The 23,649-nt window shown below is 31.2% G+C and overlaps 2 protein-coding genes across 3 annotated transcripts; one reads left to right on the top strand and one right to left on the bottom strand.

Annotated features, from left to right (window-relative positions):
* Nucleotides 1–2,705: 2,705 nt before the first annotated feature.
* LOC137812236 (guanosine nucleotide diphosphate dissociation inhibitor 2) lies at nucleotides 2,706–9,995 on the top strand. Of its 2 annotated transcripts, XM_068614155.2 has the most exons (13): nucleotides 2,706–3,142; nucleotides 3,239–3,301; nucleotides 3,391–3,474; nucleotides 3,568–3,675; nucleotides 3,760–3,932; nucleotides 4,918–5,029; nucleotides 5,144–5,224; nucleotides 5,305–5,367; nucleotides 6,235–6,336; nucleotides 6,581–6,705; nucleotides 7,953–8,163; nucleotides 8,247–8,321; nucleotides 9,690–9,995. In XM_068614155.2, the coding sequence occupies exons 1-13, from the start codon at nucleotides 3,056–3,058 to the stop codon at nucleotides 9,741–9,743; spliced, it is 1,338 nt and encodes a 445-aa protein (XP_068470256.1). In that variant the 5' UTR covers nucleotides 2,706–3,055; the 3' UTR covers nucleotides 9,744–9,995. The 2 variants fall into 2 exon arrangements, with proteins under 2 accessions (XP_068470256.1, XP_090155019.1); XM_090298893.1 differs by having other exon boundaries at nucleotides 2,917–3,301.
* A 1,878-nt stretch (nucleotides 9,996–11,873) lies between these two features.
* LOC137812235 (acetolactate synthase small subunit 1, chloroplastic) lies at nucleotides 11,874–23,245 on the bottom strand. The gene is made up of 12 exons (XM_068614154.2): nucleotides 22,885–23,245; nucleotides 22,580–22,793; nucleotides 22,343–22,426; nucleotides 22,167–22,235; nucleotides 21,052–21,135; nucleotides 20,774–20,926; nucleotides 19,660–19,746; nucleotides 17,891–17,995; nucleotides 17,669–17,791; nucleotides 16,582–16,734; nucleotides 15,637–15,702; nucleotides 11,874–12,140 (listed from the first exon to the last, which is right to left on the bottom strand). The coding sequence occupies exons 1-12, from the start codon at nucleotides 23,082–23,084 to the stop codon at nucleotides 12,057–12,059; spliced, it is 1,422 nt and encodes a 473-aa protein (XP_068470255.1). The 5' UTR covers nucleotides 23,085–23,245; the 3' UTR covers nucleotides 11,874–12,056.
* Nucleotides 23,246–23,649: the final 404 nt, after the last annotated feature.

Below are 23,649 nucleotides of genomic sequence, written 5' to 3'. Positions count from 1 at the left end.
AAATTAATCTAAATAAATGTGACATGAAAAGATTGTATGTCTTAATAGTTTATTATCAATACTTATAAAAGAGATTTTTCATTATTTTGATAGACATAAATTTGTTTCATTTTATTCTTATTTATATTTTATTTATTAAATTATTTTGTAATTTCAAACTGTTAACAAAATAATTATTTTATTTTATTTTATTTATTGTCACTTGTTAGATGTGGAGTACGTTATTTGGTGAAGAAACTAATTGTTATTATACATATATGAATTTCTTATTTTATTTTTTTAATATTTTATTTTATTAATTTATTTTGGTTATTTTGTAATTTCAGCAATTAACAAGACAGTTTTTTAGTTTTACAAATTTGTTTTATTTATTGTGACTTAAAGGTTGCTAGATGTGGACTACGTTATTTTGGAAAAATTGGTACACACTTGTTTTTTTCAATTATTATTATATAGTTATGAATTTATGAAATTTGTGATTGACTTTTTTTTTTATTAAAAGTTTTCATTTTAGGTATCACTATGTTACTCGACATCTCAACTAGAACTAGGTTGACACCTCAAGTAACAACAATAATTTGTCATCACATTAAAAAAATATTATTAAAAAAAATATAAAAATATGGGAGACTAAACCAAAACCCACAAGTTAACAAAAACGATACATAGGTATACTATGCCTATTAATAAAGAATTATAATAAGAGACTAAATGAAAGTCTATTATACCAATGAAAATATTCTCTATAAATAAATCATAAATTAGCCAACTTACAAGCACACACACTCCCTTCATGAAAAATATGAGTAACCCCAAACCTGATTTATCCACAGTAATTAAGACAAGTATTTCATCAATTACGAAACATCAAAGGAACATTTTTCCTAACAGTAAACGCAACACAAATCAAGACAGAGTCACATTCCAGCAAGACATTAGTAAGACCCAACTTTTGAGCTTCCTCCAAAACATATATAACTCCATAAAATTCAGCAACCAAAGCAGTCTGAACGTCAAGAAACACACAAAAAGCTCCAATAAACTCTCTCATACTTCCACGGAAAATACTTCTACAAGCGGCAAGACCTGGATAACCCCTAACAGTCCCATCAGTGTTAATTTTAACCCAGCCTTGTGAAGAAAACTCTCATATAACAGGAAGATGACGTAGAACTTTACCAGTACGAGTGTTAACACAAAAAAACTTGAACACATTGAAATCGAACATATTATTCTTCATTGAAATTTGTGATTGACTTTACGTTGACTATTTTTAATCTAATTGATTATGGCATAATACTTTTTTTTTTACTTTTCTAATTTTCAATTTAGTTCAAATTAATCATGAAACAATTTTATTTTGATTTTTGACCCGTTTGTTTTGAAAATTATTTTTCGATTTTAAATTGATTTTCTTCTCTATTTTTAAAATTAAATATATTTATAAATTTATCATATATAACTATTTTGTTGGTTATGTTTCCTTCACAATATATGAGTAGGTACATCTATATAGCATAAATTATTAAGTTAAAATAAATAATTTTGTATGAATATCCTTACTTAACAATATAAACTAAAAAATTATCACTAATATGTTAGAATCTATAATCACATTCCAATACAAAATGTAATTTGTCACACTATACCTTCTAATAAACACATTTATGTTAAGCATATTACACAAAAGATCAACACCTCACACATTAAAAACATTACCGACAACATAAATATCAATTTCATATTTTAAAATAATACAATCACTCATTAACAAATTAAAAGTAAACTCTTTATAGGTTTTGATTTATGTGATTAGATCATTAATTAAATTAAAATATATTTATTACTTAACTTAATGAACTAATATATTTCATGCATCGTTTGTATGTCACCACAAAGTTATAATATGATAGTACAATAATAATAATCAAAATTTTCTCCAAACTTAGATACAACAAATACTTGCATTATAAGTAACTTAAGATGCTCTGCTGGAACAAATACTCTGCTACAATCTTCACACCATTAATATTGTTTAAACAAACCAGTAAATGTATAAATTGATTACGTAAATAAGTCATTGAAAAGATTAATACACATCTTGTTTACAAGTGGCTTATAAATATTTGTAATCATATTTATTTTTTACAATTTTCACGAAATAGCTCATATAATGCATAATTTTATTTCAAAGATCCATTGACATAAATTTTAAATAAATTATCTTACAAATTAATTTAAATATTTATACAAACTGGTTTACTCAGTCTTCAGTCCATGAAAGTAACGGGATGAACGAGTAAACGTTTCCATAAATATATTATTATATTTTATTATATTATATTATACATATATATACTTGCTGGATAAACATTTTACAAATGAACCAATTATAACAACAACGTTTGGAAACAAATTATACAATTATATCAAAGATAGCATATGATAAAAAATATAATTTTCCTATTAATATTTTATACTTTGAGTAAAAATTAAATTTGGATTCTTTGAAAAAAAAATTCATGCTAGAATATTATAAATGAAAAGTAGTAATCGAAAAAAGTATTTAGTTAGAAGTTTTTCAAAGAAAATAAAATATGTGAAATAATTAATGTATTATTATGTATAAACCTACGCGTGTTGATTTTTTTAATTAAAAATATAAAATATATTTTTGAATAAAGATTTATATTTTGATTTGTCATAAATGAAAAACTAGTTTCGTATCTGAAGATTTAAGTTTGAAATAAATGAATAAAAAAGATTTCATAAAATGTAATTATAATTTTGATTTCTACATTTTACAAAATTCATAATTTAGTTTTTAATTATTATTATTCGTTTTTTTTAAAAAAAGTGGATGCAGGGGAGGTCAAGGCTTCAGATCCGGTTCTTTTCTTTTCTTGGTTGTTTTTACATTCTCTTTCTCTTTCTCTTTCTCTCGCACACACTCCAATCAAATCAGATCACTCTGCGTTGTTGTGTCTGTTCATTTCAATTCCCGTTTCCAAAACCCTAAACCCGATTTTCGGTGAGATCGAGATCGAGATCGAACATGGATGAAGAGTACGATGTGATCGTGTTGGGCACGGGTCTCAAGGAGTGCATTCTCAGTGGTCTTCTCTCCGTCGATGGCCTCAAGGTACTCTTTCCATTTCAATTCAACCCTGCGCATCTTCTCACTTTCCTTTTTCTTTTCAATCGATCTAATCCTCGCATTCTAATTCCTTTATTTCAGGTTCTGCATATGGATAGGAATGACTATTACGGAGGAGAATCCACTTCACTCAATCTTAATCAGGTTTTTTATTTTTCTTTTCTGCTGAAATTAAATTAAATTTAATTCTCTTGTTGTTGATGTTTGAATTGTGGAATGGTGATTATCTTCAGCTTTGGAAGAGATTCAGGGGAGATGACAAGCCTCCTCCACAGTTGGGTGCTAGCAGGGACTACAACATCGATATGAACCCTAAGGTCTGATTTATTTATATTCTAGTATGCTAAATTATGATGGATATGAACTTGATGTACCGTGTTGTGTGACATTATTTGTTTTTTTTTTTCTAGTTTATTATGGCTAATGGCAATTTGGTGCGGGTTCTCATTCACACTGATGTTACAAAGTATCTCTCTTTTAAAGCTGTCGATGGGAGCTATGTGTTTAATAAAGGAAAGGTGTGTTTGCGTTTCTGATTTATCTTAATGGGAGGTTTGTTGTTGTTTTAGATGTTTTAATTGTTTTGTTGTTGGGTTTCTCAGGTTCACAAAGTGCCCTCAAACGACATGGAAGCCTTAAAGTCCCCACTTATGGGACTATTTGAGAAACGCCGGGCACGCAAGTTTTTCATATATGTACAAAATTATAATGTTAGTGATCCCAAGGCCCATGAGGGGATGGACTTGACAAGAGTGACTACTAAAGAGTTGATAGCGTATGTGTACACTTGTTTTCTTGCTGTGTTGTTGCTTTTGTAGATTTAATGACTCAGCTTTTACATTGATTTGATAATCTGCATATGCATAGTGAATTTGGTATAGGTAGAAAATAGGAATAATTAGCATGTTTTGTTGACCTTAATACTTTTTTAGTGGCATCACGCTATCTGGCCCCCTCCTTAGAGAATCTGAAAGACCCTTTTCTATAAATTTTGAACCTGTTCATTTGGAATCTATTTTCTTCTACTGTATTTTTAGTTACTTATGTTTATTCATTTTAATTTTATTCCATTATTTCTTTAGTGACTGGTTTAATCCTGTTTTTCAATTTAAATTTCTTAGTATTTACTTCAATTCAATGCACATAGAAATTTACTATGTAATTTTTTCCTTTACGAGGTCAAGAAATTTTGATTTAGTTACATCTTATTTTACATATAGCAGATAACAGTCATGTAAAGTTGGTACTATGTAAATTTTGAACCTGTTCATTTGGAATCTATTTTCTTCTACTGTATTTGTAGTTACTTATGTTTATTCATTTTAATTTTATTCCATTATTTCTTTAGTGACAGGTTTAATCCTGTTTTTCAATTTAAATTTCTTAGTATTTACTTCAATTCAATGCACATAGAAATTTACTATGTAATTTTTTCCTTTACGAGGTCAAGAAATTTTGATTTAGTTACATCTTATTTTACATATAGCAGATAACAGTCATGTAAAGTTGGTAGTATATGGTCACTTATGTAAGTGTATATTATATTGGTCCAAAACTCCAAATTTGAAGTATGTGATGGTTCATTTGACATAATTTCTATGTACATATAAAATGTACATATTAATTGCTTGTCTTATATATCATGATGATCAAACATTTCCTTCTCTTCATCCCTGTAATTAAAAGAAGAAATTAACTTTTCTCGTTGGTCAGAAGGAGTAACTTTAAAGCGTCTTTTGCTTTTGTTGTTCCTGTGACAGAAAATATGGCCTTGATGATAACACTGTAGACTTCATTGGTCATGCTTTGGCGCTTCACAGAGATGATCGCTACTTGACTGAGCCAGCACTGGACACTGTGAAGAGAATGAAGGTAAATTTACTGGTTTATCATCATGAACTTGTAATTCATTTTCAGTAGTCTTATTTGAAAGTTTCTTCTGTGCCATTTGGTTCCCATTTGCATTATTTGGTTTCCTTCTTGTAGTTATATGCAGAGTCTCTTGCACGCTTTCAAGGAGGGTCACCTTACATATATCCTTTGTATGGTTTAGGAGAGCTTCCCCAGGTATCACACTCATACTTTTTTAGTTAGTGTGTTGGAATTTGTTTTGCTCAGGATTTGTTAATTGTTTTCTTTTTGTCCAGGCATTTGCACGGCTTAGTGCAGTTTATGGTGGAACATATATGTTGAACAAGCCTGAGTGCAAGGTATATACTCTTTTTTACATGCATTCACGACAAACATCCAACACCCTCCTTTTTTATCTCAATTGACACTAATCTAAGGCTTGTCATAGTTGAACAATTACAACTTTAAGAGGATTATATTTTGGTTGATCAGTCTTTGAACAATAATTTTTGTTAGATCTTTGAATGCCATGCTTATTAAATTTTGTTATATTAGGTATGCTAATAATTTGTCATCAATCGGTTGATATTTTAGGTTCTTTGAAAAGTGAAAACTATATTAAATGTGCTAGTTTGGAGACACTTTATTGAGCGAAAAACAGTACTCCCTTCGTCCCATGATAAGTATTGTGTGAGAAGAAAAATGAAGTCCAATAATAAGTGCCATTTTAGTTTTTCGTTGTAATATTACTTTTTCCGTTCCCTAATATTATTAATGATGGGCAACAAAAACTATAAATAAATTATGATGAGATTAATTTTGTAAAATTGCTATTCTCTTTCATCTATTTTATTATTATTATTTTTTATATATGTAAGACTGCATTCTCCATGGAACTGATGTAGTATTTAATTATTCTAAAATTTACAGGCATGAATTAATACTAATTTTGGAAAATTTATTCACTGGTCAATTAAATAGTTATGATTTAATATACCCTACTTTTATTATAAATATGTATATATATATATATATATATATAATAGCCTCTTAAATTCTTTGAACTTGTTATTTATTTTAAAAAAATTAGCTTTGTTTATTTTGATCTCCCTTTTTCTGCTGTAATAATTGCTATTTTGATTTGTATTTGAAGTTTGAAAGACATGTTGATATACATTGTCTTGCTGAGAACCTGTGGAATATTTATTTTTTCGCTTGAATGCCAGGTAGAATTTGATGATGAAGGAAAGGTTATCGGTGTCACATCTGAAGGGGAAACTGCAAAATGCAAAAAAGTTGTTTGTGACCCATCATATTTGCCCGGAAAGGTATTAGAAACAACTTTTTGTCTGATTATTTGCAACCAATTCAGGTGATGGTGAGAGTGAAAAACTTTTTGCTTCTAAAGCCTTGAAGCCATGCTATTTTACTAGTTTTGTTTTTGAAGAATGCTTAGCCACTGCTGAACGCTGATAAAATATTAGTGGCAAATGTTGAAGTGATATTTATTTCTTAAATAAATATTTGTGGTAAACTCCATCCTTTAAAACAAAATTGTAATAATTTCAACAGGTGAGGAAGGTTGGTAAGGTTGCAAGGGCAATAGCCATCATGAGCCACCCAATCCCCAGCACTGATGATTCCCATTCGGTGCAAATTATTTTACCTCAGAAGCAGTTGGGTCGGAAGTCGGACATGTAAGTTTCCATGCAGCTTCTTAATATATATATATATTATAGTTAAATTTGCTGAGAATCTGTTGCATTATAGATACATATGTTTCATGCTACTGGGACCATTAATTAGCGTTAGCTGTGCTTGAATGAAGCTAAATCCTTCAGTTTCATCTGAGTTATTTTTGTTACTAATCATGAAAATAATCAAATATTTTCAGCATGAAGTTTGTTGCTTCGATTTTATTTATTGTATAAATTGTTAATGTAATGAATTTCATTGAAGTAGAGGTAAAATCACTGAATCGGATGACAATTTGCATATATATATATATATATATATATATATATATATATATATATATATATATATGACATGTACATTGTATTTCAACATTACAAACAATTAATATTGAACAGCACCTTTGCGTGGTAAATTCAATATGATGAATACAAGCTTAGACTATACCTATTATCTTTATTGTTCTGCCGTGATTTTCTTTTGAGCTGTATAAAATGCTGAGTGATTCTTGGCCTTCCAAAGTCAATTTTGGGGATACTATTGCTGTTTGGACCTTCCACATATTTTTATGGATTTGGAGAAGAATGACCTTGCTGTACAATTTCTTGAATAGAAATTTCAACTCCACATCTTTTTATTTTCCCATCATTTCACTTCCTTGACCTAAGCAACATTCCTACCTGTGCTGCCCATTCTTTACTTTAGCTGTCATTGGTTACTCTCAATTTGTTACAAATAAACATGCAGAAAGATAATAACAGCCCAAAAGATATGAACCCCATGCATTGCTGAATAAGGCATCTCCTGAGCATTTTGGATAAAGCAAAGTTGTAGAATATTTGGATTCTTATTTTTGGAGTCTCATGATCTTAACAGTCCTACTGGGCCTTGGTTCTACTATTTGTATTGTTCTAGTAATTGACCTAAACTATTGGTATAAATGACCATTAGGTATCAATCTCCTTCCATATTGTCCTTTAGTTTTCTCTTTTCCTCCCTTTTCATATATAGACTATATAATTTCATTTCAACAGTTATAAATGTAATCTTAAGCTTTTATTAAAATGTAGTAAATAATGCCATGAAAAAGTTATGATCTTGTAAGGCCAGTGGAAACCTTCAACTTGGAAGGTAATTAAATCAAATATGATTTGATATTTAAATTGTATTTTTTTTAAATCGAATATGATTTGATATTTAAATTGTATTTTTTTTTAAATCGAATGTTCTTTTATGTTATCCTTTGCAGGTACCTATTTTGTTGCTCATACACTCACAATGTTGCTCCAAAGGGAAAATTTATTGCATTTGTATCATCCGAGGCAGAGACCGATCAGCCAGCAATTGAACTAAAACCTGGAATTGATCTTCTAGGACCTGTTGATGAGATATTTTTTGACATCTATGACAGATATGAACCGGTCAATGAACCGGCTTTGGACAACTGCTTTATATCAATGGTGAGTTTACTTAGTCTTGTTAATATCTTTGCTGTATGTTGTTGATATAGGTTGACAGTACTGTATTTAAATTTCTTTTACAGAGTTATGATGCTACTACTCACTTTGAGTCGACTGTCGATGACGTTCTCAACATGTATACAATGATAACTGGAAAGGTAAGTTTTATGCCGTGGTGATATCTTGTTTCCATTTCTTGAATTAATTTTGGAAGCCGCAGATAGAGACATTGTTGTACAATAGCCTTTTTTCTAGAAGTTAAGACCATAACAGTTATAATATCTTATCACGTTTCTATAAGTCTACATACTGCAGAATTCAATTATTCTTATTCGTCTCTGGAAAAGTAGTTGCTTAGGTACAAACAAATCTTTGAAAATACCACTTTGTTTTCATTCTGTTTTGCAGCCTCACCCTTGTTTTCTAGTTTCAAAGATTCCTGATCAAATATTTGAAAAATATAAAATGAGAACTAGGTAGCAATTTTGTAATTTAAAGTGAAAATAAGAAATGAAAACAGAATATTTTCTCAAAGTAAATACATCATTAGATTCCCTTCTTGCCCACTTCCAAAAGCTAAAAAAATCAGAAATATTTTTAATTAATCTGTTTAGTACGAGCTGCTTTCTTACGGTCATTTTGTAAACTTCTACGGGAAACTGTTATCAAGTTACCTGTTGATAAAACTGATAACAGAATGTAACAAACAAGGAAAGATCCGAGAGGAGTTAATTTTGTATTATTCTTCAAGAATTAAAGAATTTAAGTATACAGGGTTCAGGATATTGAAGACAGCTGGACTCTGTATAGAGAAAATTCCAAATATTTTCCTACCACTTATTCTAACTAATTCCCTTTTTATAGTCCCCTTAATTCTTCTTCAATATTGTTAACCAACAATTTATTAACAGAGTTAGCAACCCGTCAATCCTATCTTATCATGCCTCCTAGAATACATTTGTCTGATAGGAGGTTAAGTTTTATCAACTTTAAGTTGCAGTGAGTTTTAAATTTTATTTTGCTTCTTTCTGTTTCTTATGCAATGGATGTCTTGCGGAAATTTGATGGTTTACCGTTTTAGTGATCTATTTTGTTAATAAAATGTTTATTGCTCTTTAGCCAATCATTTTCTTAATATTAAGATTTTCATATCTTCCGAAATTGGTTGTCTTTTTATGAAACATTATATCATTCTGGAAGTGTAGGCTCGTCAATACTTTGAACGAAGAACATGTATTTTGGTACTCTTTAACCAAGCATTTTGTTAATATGAGGAATTTAATATCTTTCTATTGGTTGCTTTTTTATGAAACATAAGTAAACTCAACTGTAGACACGTTAATAATTTTTTCTTTAACATTGTAATTTTTTTTGTATTTGTTGTATTGTAACTGTATTAATGAGTAATGAAGAAAGCTTATGGATGAACTAGCTTGGGTAATCTTGAATAACGATTGATGATATTCTCTTGATAACTTTCTTGGCAATTGAGTGACATTCCAATTCTTGCACTCAATTTTGAACAGGTTATTGACCTTAGTGTGGATCTCAGTGCTGCTAGTGCCGCAGAAGAAGAGTAGAGAAAAGTGGTTTGATGTTCTTTATGACTTGTTGCTGGTGGGATCCGTAATGATGGACTTCACAAGGAATGTTATTAACGTTTATAATAAATTATGATATAAAGTGTTTCCTTTTTTAAAACAAGATTTGTGTTGCTGGGTTACTTTTTCCATTCAGAAGCTCCGTTGTGCGTAACAATTTATGTTGACATACATGTTATAATGCTTTCTGCTGCAGTGGCTTTAGTTTGGTAATGTAGTGCTATTTTCAAATTCTTAATTGCACTTCTCTTCCATTCTCATTTCTTGAAATTCATCTAGATTGTTGGGTTGAACTTTAATCGATCCAAGTTAAGTTGTGTGGCTTATCAGTTTCATTATTTAAACTGTAAGTTTAAAATAAGTGAAGTTGTAAAAGAAAAAACTGATATCTTGTAACTAGACTAGATTTGAAACAAAATCATTGAATTGAAGAATAAGAATGATTAAAACATATGAAAGCCTTTTACAAATGATTCATTAGGCTGGGATAAAATTTTCTAACTCGATACTTTACCTCATTATCATCATTTTTTTTATACTGACAATTATTTAAATCCCATCTCTAGATATTCAGTGGTTCACCATATCCTATTACTAGTTAAAATAGATATTCAATATATATTTCTAACCTCCCTTTATGATCATTTTTGTGTGGCAGTAGACACAAATCATTAATCATACTATAATTATTTTTAGATAGAAATATTAATAATTAATACACTTGTTCTTGTCACATTCGTATAGAATGAGATCAGTTCGAATTCGAATTAAGTAATAATGAAAAATTAAAATCCATCTAGATGCTGATTGATGAGATCAGGGAATCCACAAAAACCTGTCCCGTATTTTTTAGAATTTAATTTGTTTACATATTCTTAAAATAAATCATATGTTAAGTTATGAACTAAACTATATTAAAACAATGAAGTTCAAGAACTAAACGATATTTTTAATAAAATGTTCAATTTAAACCTTGTTATTTAATTATTATAATGATTAATTTATATGTTAATAATTGCAATTAATTTTATAGTCTCTTATTATCATTCTTTAGAAAATTTGATCCTTTCCTATTATTCTGATGACTCTTCAATGAATGTGTACATGAATTTTAGTTTCATAAAATCGTGTTATCAAATAAATTTTTAATTCTGCTGCTTAATAATACGAATATACTAGATAGGGATACATCACGGTGCAACCATGTGAAATAAAGAAACTAAGTTTTTTTTTAAGGTAATCTAATAAATTAAATGTACTTTAATAATTTAAAACGAAAATAAATATAAAGACATTGTGGATATAAACATACTTTGCCTAGTGAGCCCTCAATTAATAGATATAATGTAATGTTAGTGTTACTATAATAAGAACTAGCCGATACCCAAAGGAGACTCGAAAAAAATATTAATTGTTGATAAAAAAACTTCGACATTACATTAATAGTTGATTAAATACAATTAAATTTACACTAACAATGCATAAAAAAACTGTTAAAATACGTAAAGTGTGTATTTTACTATTTGGGATGTCAATTTTTTTTTCCTATAATAATATTTGTATATATTTAAATCATAAATTATTTCTTTGGTATTTTGTTGATTAAATATTTCGTGGCCAAGAACTTCCCTATTGAATTGAACAATCTTTTTATTGGAACTAGATGTTCTGTTTTGAACTTAACTAAATTGTATATTTATGTTCAAATTTAACTATACTGCATAATCAAAACAGTATAGCTTTACTTTTTTAGACTAGGACAATATCGGTATGTTCAAAAATCTTTAAATTATTATTCGTTGATTTAGTATAATTTACTTTATTAATTTATATTAAAAAATACACACAAAAAATGAAAAACAAATATCGATCGTTCAAACGTAAAATCACAATGTTAAAAGTACTTATTCCTTTATTTATTATAGAGCTATGTTAGTTATTTTCTATTTTTTATTTTAAACGTTAAAAATGAAATAATAGTTTATAAGAAAATATTTAATTATTTACTTCACTAAACCATAATATTTGACATTTTGCTTTTATTGAAAAATTAAAACTAAAATAGCTAACTTAATAAAAGTCCATATAATATCTCTTAAAAAGACCTAATAATAATAATTTAACTTTTTAATATACTTTTGTATATTAAATAGAGCATAGCATTTAAAATATTTGAAAGCATAGTTCCATAATATAACAGTAATATAAGCAATTTAAGTTTAAAGAAATAAGATCCAAAATTTAGTTTGTACAGAATGTGAAAGTGAGTGTTGGGATAAGGTGAAGAAGAGCTTATACGGGATAGGCATATCCACGCAAGTACTTGGAGTCCACACCTGACTCACGGATTAGGGCAATGCGTCCTGTTCGTGCCACCTGAAACACCACCAACAACAACATATATCACTCTTTATTCATCATTATCTTACTCTACTCAAATTTAAACATCAATTTCTTAGATAATTTAAATAACTTCAAAAGTTATTAAAAACTATATTTTATATTAGTTTCATTATTTAAATTTATTATTTAACATATATAGTCACATGCAAATTATTTATTCACTGTGATATATTTTTATCATGTATTTTTTTATTTTACATTTTTAATAAAAAAAACACATGCTCCAAATTCTGGTTAAGACGCAGTTCTTAACTCTCCTTTGATTGGGATACTCCCCATTTTGTTTTTAAAATAATGGCTACTAATGTGGCACTTGATTTTGGATTTGATGAAAAATCAGAGTAAAAAACTCAACTGAACCCTTATGTCTAGGTACATCCATCCAAAGTGCAGCTTTATAAAAGTTCTAGGATACAATAATAACCATAATTTTAACACTCCCTAGCACATAAACTGTATGAACGAAACTTGGGACATATGAACTGAATTCTAGACTCTGTCAAGGACTAAGTGAGAATATCTACAATTCCAACCGCATAAGAAATATTAGGTCTAGTAAGAGCATATGATCTTTGTGAAATAACAGCGCCTTTCAACATTAAAATGACTGAACAAGTGCTGCTTTAGTTGAGAGATCCCAATGGTATCATTCCTTCTAATAACTATTTTGTAAACATAGACCATCAGCTAAACACACTTCCCATAAAAACTTTTATGACACAAAAAAACTGAACGATCTACCTACTTTGATTTAATCCAAAAACCTGCACAATATAATTGGATTTACCAAACGAAGCTCGAGGCAACTGTTTCCAATCATAGAGAGAGCGACACAATTTACACACTAGACGAGAGACTCTTCCTCGGCGACTAATCCAAGAAGTTGCTCGATCTAAATTTCCTCAAGATCATCATGAAGGAAATCACTTTCAATGTTAGGCTAGTGAAATGGCCAATGGTGAATAACAACCATTGCAAGACAAAGCCTAACAATGTTGATCTTGGCCTACAAGTCCATAAATTTGTGTATATCTTTTGGCCATCAACCGAGCTTACCACAGACCCAACTTTAACAACATAAACCCATATGCAACCAATTGTCTCCTTTCGAGAGGGAAAAGGAACCACATGCCATTGCTTGCACACATCTACATTTCATCAATCAAAGCTTGTCGTCGTTCAGGATGACCAAGTGCCTCATGAACAATGTTAGGAATAGTAGTGGAAGAAAAAGAAAAAACAAAAAGATTGTGATGGGGGATAGACGATGTTAACTCAAAAAGTTATAAATGGGATACAAATTACAAGTAGGTTGAATACTTTTCTTAAGACAAATAAGCCAATTTGAAGTAGAGTAGGAGTTGATAGAGAAAGATCCATGACATAAGAAATTTTTGAAGAAGTATTTGAATCATGAGAGACTTTGGGAAGAGTGGGAATGGGAAGAGCTCTCTGGGTCCTACATTGGTATGTAAGAAGAGGTGGTGGAACAATGTTACACTAGTTTTCAACTGACATATCTTTTGATAGTTGGAGAATAGCATTTGTGTCCCTTTTTAAAGCAAGAATATCCCAGAAAAACACATTTAATAACTTTTCTAGAGTGTTTGTCTAAACTTGGTGAGATATTATGAACAAAACAAGTACAACCAAATACCTTGAGAGATAAGAATTTAATTTTCAAGAAAGGAAAAAGACATTCTATTTATCTAAAAACAAGCAGTGAGAACTGCATTTCTTCAATGATGTACATGAACCTTTGTATTCAACACTAAAGAGTACGCAGTTTCAGTGACTAATCTAAAATAAGGGGACTAATCTAAAATACTTGTGAGGAAAAGAAGGAAGAAAGTTCAACAAAAGAAATATTTTTAGCATTTTCACTTCAAAAGACTTTAATTATCTTTCCAAATTGGTTCTTAATGTCATTAATGGAGATGAATATGGACAAAAGTTCATATTTGTCTTTCATTACAACTCAAGCACAATGGGAGAATTCATCAATAAAGGTTAAAAAATATCTGAAGTGAAAAGATGTGATACGCCTAGGTCCTCAAATACCTAAATGAATGGTCGAGAAAATTTAGTTACATCTTTTTTTTTAGTTTGTGTTGGAAATGTTGACGTCCTAGTTGACATGATTCACACTCTTCATCTAGTTTCTTAAGACTAAGAGTCATTATCTTCAACTTGGCTAGACTTAGGTGACCCATATGATCATACAAAAGTTGTGGTTGAGGTCGCAAAACAGGACACAAGTGGGTTTGTTTTCATAGAATATAGTCCTCATGATTCACGCCCTTCGCCAATCAGATGAGCTATATCATGTTCATGTTTGACAAGGGAATCAACATCAAAGGTTACAAAATAATTTAAAGAGCAAGTTAATTGGTTTAGAGAGATTAAATTATAAGGACAATGCAAAATGTACAAGACACAAAATAAAGATTTAAAGGAGATAAATGAACTTGATCAATTCTTTGAGATGCAACTTTGGATCCATTAGCTGCAGCTGATTTAAATGATTCAATTCTAGATGCAGCTGATTTTGATAATACAGTTTTTGATGTTGATGTTGATGAAGATGATGATGAAGATGATGATGGAGATGATTTCCTTAGAGGATTAGACGAATGAGACTTTTAGTTATTTTGTTGGTGTATGAACTTGTTTATTTTAATATTATGAAATTGGTATCATGAATTTTTTTTTTTGTTAAATTTTTTATGTGAAGTAGACTCTTACGAGTCTACGAGTCGAGTCGGGTTCCCAGGGCTCCCACGAGTCTTGCCTAAGACAAAAACAGACATGAACACCTAGACTAGACTTCTAATATAGTTCATCCAAATTAAAATCATTATCACTCAAGAATTCCTCATTTCTTCCATCTAGCTAGATGGACCTGTAAAACGATAAAGAAAGCCAGTGAACTACACAAACAGAAGCCACACCTGTAGCTTAAGGTTTGAGGTTCACCCACCTAGAGGACAAGGCATTTGGATTGGGCTCCTTCTCTTGTGCTTAAGAATTGATATTTTCATTGAGAGTTTGGCAAGGGAAAGAAATACTTATAGGCTGAATTAAGGTACAAACCAAGTGAAGTCGTCAACGGACAAAGAGTTACCATCAGATATGTGTAGGGTGTACCCATACTACTCGGTAGTGATTCTGAGCATGGATGAACTCACCAACCGTGGCAAAAGAGTAGCATTGTGTAGGGTGTACCCATACTACTCGGTAGTGATTCTGAGCATGGATGAACTCACCAACCATGGCAAAAGAGTAGCATTGTATGATTCTACAAATTGGAATGCAATTCTGACTACTACGCAACTAAGTTAGAATTAAGAGATACATTTATCAAAGCAAATACACCAAATATGACTGAAAATCCATGGATCAAGGTGTTTAAACAAGTTCAACTGTCACAGCAAAATAGAGTATGTAAGAGAAAAAGTATAAAACATACCTCACAAATGCCATATGGTTCTAACAATCTCTGCAATGCAACCATCTTGTCCAAATCTCCAGTAAGCTAGTTCAAGAGAATTTCAATTAGATTTTAAAACAATTGAAAATAACAAAAGAACTGAAGTCATGATGGCAGACATTTTGAATGTAGCAACTACTTTCAAACAAATAAATAAGATTTACGTCATCAGTGTTGCTTGAACAAAATTATCTAACCCGTTCGTTTAAAATCCGTTAGTTTAGTTGACAGGAGAAATAATTAACTTAGAAGCAAAGCAAACAGTTTACACCCACCAATATGGTATCATCCGTTGTTAACTTCTACTTTTTACACCTTTTGTTTTTGAGGAAAAACATCAAAGAGCCCCACTTTTGTCACTAATATTAATCCGAAAGAAGAAAAATATAGAGTTAAAAAGGTTAGGGTACAATTCTACTTTTAATTACAATTATAAGTTATAACCTTTAAGATGGAAAAAATTCTATTTCTGATAGTTAATCAACTCAATAAAGATAGAAAACGGATGTGGAAAGCTGCAGACAGCAGCGATAAAAGAATTCTTATACATTTGGAAGATAGATCAATAGCTTAATATCATATATTTTCATGACCTAGAAAAAACTATACGACAAACTGAGGACCAGTTGGATCTCTGGTACCCCTGCCTAATTGGTGACTCTATTTGCTGTTGGAACAAATCTGGTTGCTAGATCCAGCAAATATTAAACTGGCAAGAATGCATGATCCTGTGACTTTGTAGCACAGTAACATTCAGCTGAAGTAAATTGGATTTTAGTACGATTTGTAGTTAGACTAGTCACTAAATTCAACATTCTTTCTACAGAAATGGCATCCAGCATCCACCAAGTTTGTCAGTATCAATATAAGTTGATGTTAAATAAGATGTTATATCAGTTGGTTGAAAGTGTACATAAAATTCACCTCTAGAGTTATTGTGTGATCAGATACATCAACAGCTCTGGCCCGGAATATGCTGGCGATATCGAGGACATCACGCCGTGCAGCAGCATTTACAGCTATCTTTATTAGCATCAATTCTCGCTCAGCAAATGGCAAATGGGTGATATCACGAACCTGAAGGAAATATCAGTCCAAATAAAGAAAAGAATAAAATGGCCAAAAATTATAATTTCAAAATGCTCAAATACTTATCCATTCTATCAATCTAGTTCTCAATAGATAAGGAAGAAACAAAAGATCGACCAATAATATTCATGCATCAAGAGTAGAAAGTTTTTTAATTTGAATTCCAGAGAAATAGGAATGTCAGGTGCCAAGAAATTATAAAGGTTTCTAAAACAAGACTAGTGTAGGCTACTAAAGTTTCAGGATACTCTTTTTATTGTTCACTTCCTATTAGGAAACACAAGATCACTAAATTTAACCTACATTTAACTCCCAACAAAGTGTTTTAACAAAAATGTCCTGTGGTAGGTAGCCAGGTGCACAAAAAAATAAGAGAAAGGAATAAAGTGGTTTAAACTACAGCTAACTACAGCCTTATGTCCATGGGCAAAAACAAGGGGGGAAGGTCACTATGATCAATAGTTTGAAAGATTACCTACTCAATGTTGAAATCTGTAGTTTAAAGAAATATCCTAACAACTTCAATAAATTCCTTAACCCAATATACCAATATCCTTAGTGTTGTTGCATTTTTGTATACTCTGAAGTAACTTCTGATTTTACAATATAATAGGATTATACAATGGACATACTTTTTCAGGCTTATCAAGATTAGTCAGTTCCTCCTCCTATTCCAAAGTTTCACCACAAATTGCAAAAAATAAAAAATAAAGAACTTAAACAAGCACTTAGATATTTGGGATTTTTTTTTAAACCTCTCTCAAGAAAATGACAAAAGTATGTGAATAAATCCAAAAGAAACTTACACAAGCACTCAAACTGCTAGAAGACACAAGAAACAGTAAGAAAAAAAATGTATCACTCAAAGCAAATAATTTGTTTATAGGATATGATGCATTCGTTTTTCATAGAGATTCTGAACCTCATGCAGCTCTACTAGCTTGTACAGTTGCTGCACCAGCTTGCTGATTGTCTCATCTGTCCCAGGAACCACAGTTGTGAGTCGAGAAAGTCCTTCAACTTCTGCATGTCCGACAGCTAAACTCTGAAAATAACAAAGCAGATGAGAAACCGAGAAACCAGAAGGATTTGACTTGTGGGCTTGTGATACAGAAATATATTTTTTTAAACTAAAGAAATAAACCTGAATGTTATAGCCCCTTCTAGCAAAAACTCCTGTAACAATGTTTAGAACTCCAGGAGAATCATTCACAAGCATGGATAAAGTGTGTGATCGAATTCCAGTAACCTGAAGGTAATATCCCAACAGTAAGACAGTCTCAAGCATTGTCATTCAGAAATTGATGAAAACAGCATGCTAATGTACAACAAACATAAACTACGTTTGGCTCTTTACAAGCATGAAAAATTAATAGTTAGAATTAAGATTTCATAGGCGACAAAATTAGGAAGCCCTTTTTAACTAAAAAAAATTGTCCCAAGACTTCATGGTTAGAAATCGAGACTCAATAAACATTTAATACTTGATTTCTGAAATACAAAATCACACAAACACAACTTAATTAAATTTAAGATATTGGAAAAAAACCCAAATCCTGCATTAACTAGAGATAGAACCTGAAATTCTTACAGGTAGAACCTGAAATTCAAAAACAAGAAAGGCAAAGGTACCATAATTTGTAGGAGCTTCTCCAAACCAAGTAGAAATTGAAGAGTAAAAACTTGCAAGTGAAATACCACACTGCAGTTGAGAGACTCTCAAGTTTTGCCCCACTCCCCACCCAAAAAATACCTTAAAAATGTTTAAAGATGGTTTATTTAAAGAATAACCTATAAAAGAGAAAGTAACAGAATATGGCAACCAGCATTTCTGTCTAGATCGGTCAGAAGCACATCAGAAGTAAGTTAATACTTATGGTAATAAAACTAGGGCAACCCATTGTACAAGGCTTTGTCAAGGTAAAAGAAAAATTAAACAACTCAATGAATAATGTTGGAATTCCAGGATTTAAGGTATTAAGTGAGGAAAAGTGATAAAAAAAATAAAGAAAAACTGAGGTACTTTTTGGTTTGATAAAACATTTTATGTTCCACTTTTAATACAAAATGCCACCTTGTTTTCACGTTTTGGTTTGTAAAAGAAATATCAAAAACAATTCTTTATTGATTTGTTTTCACTATTTCTTATACAAATTCTTTAAAATAAGAAATAAAGTGAAAACAGAAAGCTTTTCTTAAACGAAATGAACCCTCTATCAATTTGATACTAGCTGAGTGTATTACAATGCATTAATATGTTTATAACACTGGCATAATAACCCTAATTACAGAAACATATCATGATAAGATGAGAAAAAATGGAAACTAAACCTAATTTTAGAGAGAAAAAACTTGTTTGCCAGAAAGACGGTACATTAGGAGGGAGAAAAATGTTAGAAGATGCTGGAAGGTTGACATTGAGGATTGAGGATTAATTTGATGAAAATATTACGAAATTAAAATAGAACTCCTAATTAAAATATACCTCTCTAATATCATGTTGGAATTATGGGACTTTGGGTATTAAGGTAGGAAGAAAGAAAAAAGAGATGAAAAACTGTTAGGTGCTATTTGAGATAAATTATATTTATAATGTATTGATAAGATAAAGAAATATGATACCTAATCATAAAAAATGACAGGGAAATTGGGAAACTATTCCTAGAGGATAATCTTAAGATAATTTTGGATACTTCATATATTCTTTAATAAATATATTCAAATGTGTACCTAAAAAGTCATACAAACTACATCACTATCTAAATCAAATTCCACAGGGGAAAGATCAAATAAAAAAATCACTAACAATAAACTGTAAAGGAAGAAAATGTAGGTATATTTACAACAATGAATTAACAGAAAAGAAGAAAAGGGATGCATTTAAGGACAATAAGCAACCGCAAACCATCTTACCTCATCATCAATGAGGACACCCCAGTGAGCGTCAAGTACTTGATTGACTGTAAAACCCTCTGAAGGTTCTATAGGATAAACGTCTCCCTTCACACAAGCAAACATGTCAAAATGAAAGGTCAGAAACTAGATCTCGTTCTACTATTTAGCAAATAAAGTCAAGTACAGAAGTGGGGTGGGGAGGATATTGAACATGTAGTAATGGAGGGTATTTATGGTAATTTATTCTTTGCAAGTTGTTCTTCTTTAGCCCATCATTGAAACTCTACGAACCTAAAAATTATGTTAAGCAAAGAGCCAAAACAATGTAAACCTAGCAAGTGACCTAGAATATATCATTCAATTTCTACCACGACCTAGCAAGTGACAAGAACCAAATAATTGCCCTGAATTCTGGTGTTGAAGGAAGGTGGAAGACATGAAAGAAAAGTACATGGATAATGAACAAAGACACAGTCAACAATAAAAATTCAATTCAATAGACCTAGAAGCCTCTTAAAAAAACAGTGAAAAAGGAAAAAAGTGTACAACTGTGTAGAGGATAAAATTTACAAAATAAATGGGAAAAAATATTTAAGAAATATGGAAAAAAAAATGGAGAATGTAGAGAGCCTGCCCAGTTGCATCATGTAAGAAATGACAAACGTACGTTCAAAATATTAGTGAGCATAATACCAAAGAGAACATGTAAACACAATTTTGTTCCATAAAAAGCTCTAGGGAAGCTACATTCTTTAAGGTGAGGCCGGTATACTCCAGCCACAGATGCACAAAGTGCAAACTACCATGAAACTTCAGCCTATGAGTTTACCAAACCTTTTTAAAAAGATTAAAATTTATTCCAAAGCACAAGGGACAAAAGGTTTCTGGTTGTAAAGACCATCTGTAATGTCAATAGTGTTTGAGATATGCACAAGCCTTGAAACCATTTTCCAAGATTTCTCTAGTGGAATACTTCAGCAAACTAAGTTTGTTCGTGATTTCTAAATTTAACACTTCAATAGGATATGTCAATTATTTAATTTTAAGTTTGCATATTTCAATTTTCAAGTTGAAGTGTTCAAACATAGGTTTAAAAGGAAACAGCAGAGTTAAAGAGTAAATAAGATCATACCCCCACAGGCGTATCATTTTTGGCAACAGGATTCATATTTTTTGCTCCCACAAGGGCATTAACAGATGTTTTTCTTTCGAGATCTGGATAAGAAGCAGCTGAATACCGCCAAAATGGAGCAGATGCACCCATCTTTTCCCTTCTTAATGCAATCTAAGAATAGTTGCATCATCCAATATTTAGTCAATTTTGCTCAGCCTTACAATATAATGCTCAACAAAGTGGACAGCATACAAAAGTTAAGAAAATTTCTTAGGTACTCAATTGAACATTCCAACCTTTCCAGTTCTAGCTATTTCTTTAATTCCAAACTTGCTCAAATTTCTTTGAACCGCAGCCATCTTCCCTGGATCTCCAGTGACCTGTAATTAGCATAACAACTCATCTAATAGTATGACCTGATTTTATGTCCAAGAATAGCTAATAATAAATTGCAAGCAATGATGGTAATGGTTGTGACTAAGTAATAGTTAAATGGAAAAGAAAATATGAGACAAACACTTGATAAAATAAGGTTAAGGTTAAAAACATCTACCCAGCTCATCAGCGCACTATTTATTCCTGATATTATTTAAAGATAATCAAAATCCTGTTTGTGTAAAAGTGAAAGACAATAAATAAAAAACAAAATAACTAAAAGTGGTCAGTCGAACAAGTCAACTACATACAGTAATACTAAAACCTTAGTATCCTAATTTTACCATTATTAATGCAATGAAAGAAAGAGTATATGAATACATGTGGCATATTCCCTACACGAGCTGTTTACAAGGCACTGTATATATGTACCATACTATTATAATACAATTTACCTCCATAATAAAAAATTATCTAAATGAAACTTCAATGATATTTTTTCCCCACTTTACAAGTTCAATCCGATTGATTGTGAACCCACGGCCAAATAATAATACCAACTGCATAAACAGAGACCCGGCAACAAGATACCAGAAATTTGATGATGGCCACACAATGACTTCTGTAACTTCAATTTTTGTCAAATGATCCTTCATTGTGGCACAAACAGCACTGTTGAATCAATTGACATTTTAAAATATTTGAGTCATGGCAATGGTTAAGATTTGAGCACCTTGGAATTTGAAGAAATTATCCCTACAATTGAGAACTTGTAACATGTACACAAGGCACTCTCAAAATTTTCTCTAAACAAATACATAAATTGAATGTACTGTTATAAGGAAACAAATATAGCCCAAAAAAAATCTTCATGAAGGCATTAACAAATATTCTCAATTAACCGAGGGCAGCAATAACAAGAAATGCATGGTCGGCATACCCTTGCCTTCAATTACTATTATTTTACAAGATGCGTATGAACACAGCATGCACCAACATGTAAATTAAAACATATTACAAGGTGTCCAGCAATAACCTCAATTGTCACCGAATGTTCCGAGATATCCACAATCTTAGCTCTGAAAATGTCCACCAACCACTTCAACTGAGAATATCCAATCAACAGAATAAATAAATAAATAGAAGCAAACAAAAAATAAAACACATACACATAACAAATGCAAGCACATACAACAATCACTAAGCAGCTACCTCCGCATGGTGCTTCGGATCCGCATGCACTTTTATGAGCATCAATTCACGTTCTACCTGTGGTTCCCTCGAAAGATCCTCCACCTGGCCAGCAAACAACACAAACAGAATCAGTGTGCACGTTTCCTTCACATTCATTGTCTCAAAACCTTCACTACCAAACAATTTTTCCAAAATAGCATCACAATAAAATGCTAATCACAAAACTCCCGCCGTATGTTACGAACAGAAGTGAACCTTCAAAACGTTGACGAGCTTCTGAAGCTGCTCCATGACTTGGAGCAGCACCTTATCGGTCCCTGACACGACAATGGTGAAGAGCGCCCTGTCCTCATTGAGGCCTACGGCGAGCGATTCGATGTTGTATCCTCTCCGCGCGAAAACGCCGGCAATCCTATTTATCATTCCGCTCTCATCGCCGACGAACACCGAAATCGTGTGTCGCCGAACCCTGCATTGTAAAATGAAATCATTAATCAGCAACAAATCGAAACACTAACTAACAGGAGTAAGGAAGTGAATGAAAGGAACGGAAGACGTGCTTCGAGCGAGCGGGGGAGGGCACAGAGGGAGGGCTGCTGGCGGAGACGGTAGTGGCGGAGGTGTTGGCGGCGGAGACAGTGAGTTTGTTAGCGCGGAAGGTGTGAGGTGTGAAGAAGGAAGGTAGTTTGGGAGAGAATGAAGGTTTAGGTTGGAGAGAAGGAAATTTGAGGGTTTGGATTGGGGTTAGAGTCGCTGCCATTTCTAGAAGTTAAACAAATTGAGAGCAATGGTGGTGGTGGCGGCGGCAGCAGAGAATATGTGTCAGTGAGCGCAACTCGTGTGCTTCTTCTACTACTTCCTCTCTACTGTGGCAACCATTTTTACTTTTTATATAAATACTATAGTTAGAAAAATAGGAGTACCTTTTTTATTTTCAATTTATAGTATATATAGTCAATTTAATATATGTTAGGCTAAATGGTATTTTGATCTTAAAAATGTAAAAGTGTGTCAAATTAATGTAATAAAAAAACCATTTTTAGTTCTTAATAGATAAAAGTGTGATAATTATTTTTTATGTTAAGTTTTGTAATATTACTTTATCACTAAATTATAATATTTAAGGATTAATATATGGTTTATTGTTTTCTTTAAATCAATTTAATACAAATATAAAGTTAAGGAACCAATTTGTGTCCTTTTTATATGTTAGTTTGTCTGCTTAAGGAACCCTAAGTTTATTGTTTTAAAATTTATCTTTAAGATGCAAACAAATTTTAATATTATTAACAATTTGCCTCTTTTCAAATTAAAAATAAAAAAAT

This window comes from Phaseolus vulgaris, chromosome 2 (genome assembly GCF_051622355.1).
Source record: "Phaseolus vulgaris cultivar YP4 chromosome 2, ASM5162235v1, whole genome shotgun sequence".
NCBI lineage: Eukaryota > Viridiplantae > Streptophyta > Magnoliopsida > Fabales > Fabaceae > Phaseolus > Phaseolus vulgaris.
This window is presented reverse-complemented; position numbering and strand designations above follow the sequence as displayed.

What these genes read in the sequence shown, in the direction of transcription:
- LOC137812236 (XM_090298893.1), top strand. Translation starts at nt 3,056, where the DNA reads ATGGATGAAGAGTACGATGTGATCGTGTTGGGCACGGGTCTCAAGGAG. An exon ending in ATGTGTTTAATAAAGGAAAG is followed by an intron (nt 3,676 to 3,759) that starts GTGTGTTTGCGT and finishes TGGGTTTCTCAG; the next exon opens with GTTCACAAAGTGCCCTCAAA. An exon ending in CATCATATTTGCCCGGAAAG is followed by an intron (nt 6,337 to 6,580) that starts GTATTAGAAACA and finishes TAATTTCAACAG; the next exon opens with GTGAGGAAGGTTGGTAAGGT.
- LOC137812235 (XM_068614154.2), bottom strand. Translation starts at nt 23,084, where the DNA reads ATGGCAGCGACTCTAACCCCAATCCAAACCCTCAAATTTCCTTCTCTC. An exon ending in AAAATGATACGCCTGTGGGG is followed by an intron (nt 19,747 to 20,773) that starts GTATGATCTTAT and finishes GCTTGTGTGAAG; the next exon opens with GGAGACGTTTATCCTATAGA. An exon ending in GAAGGGGCTATAACATTCAG is followed by an intron (nt 17,792 to 17,890) that starts GTTTATTTCTTT and finishes TGTTATTTTCAG; the next exon opens with AGTTTAGCTGTCGGACATGC.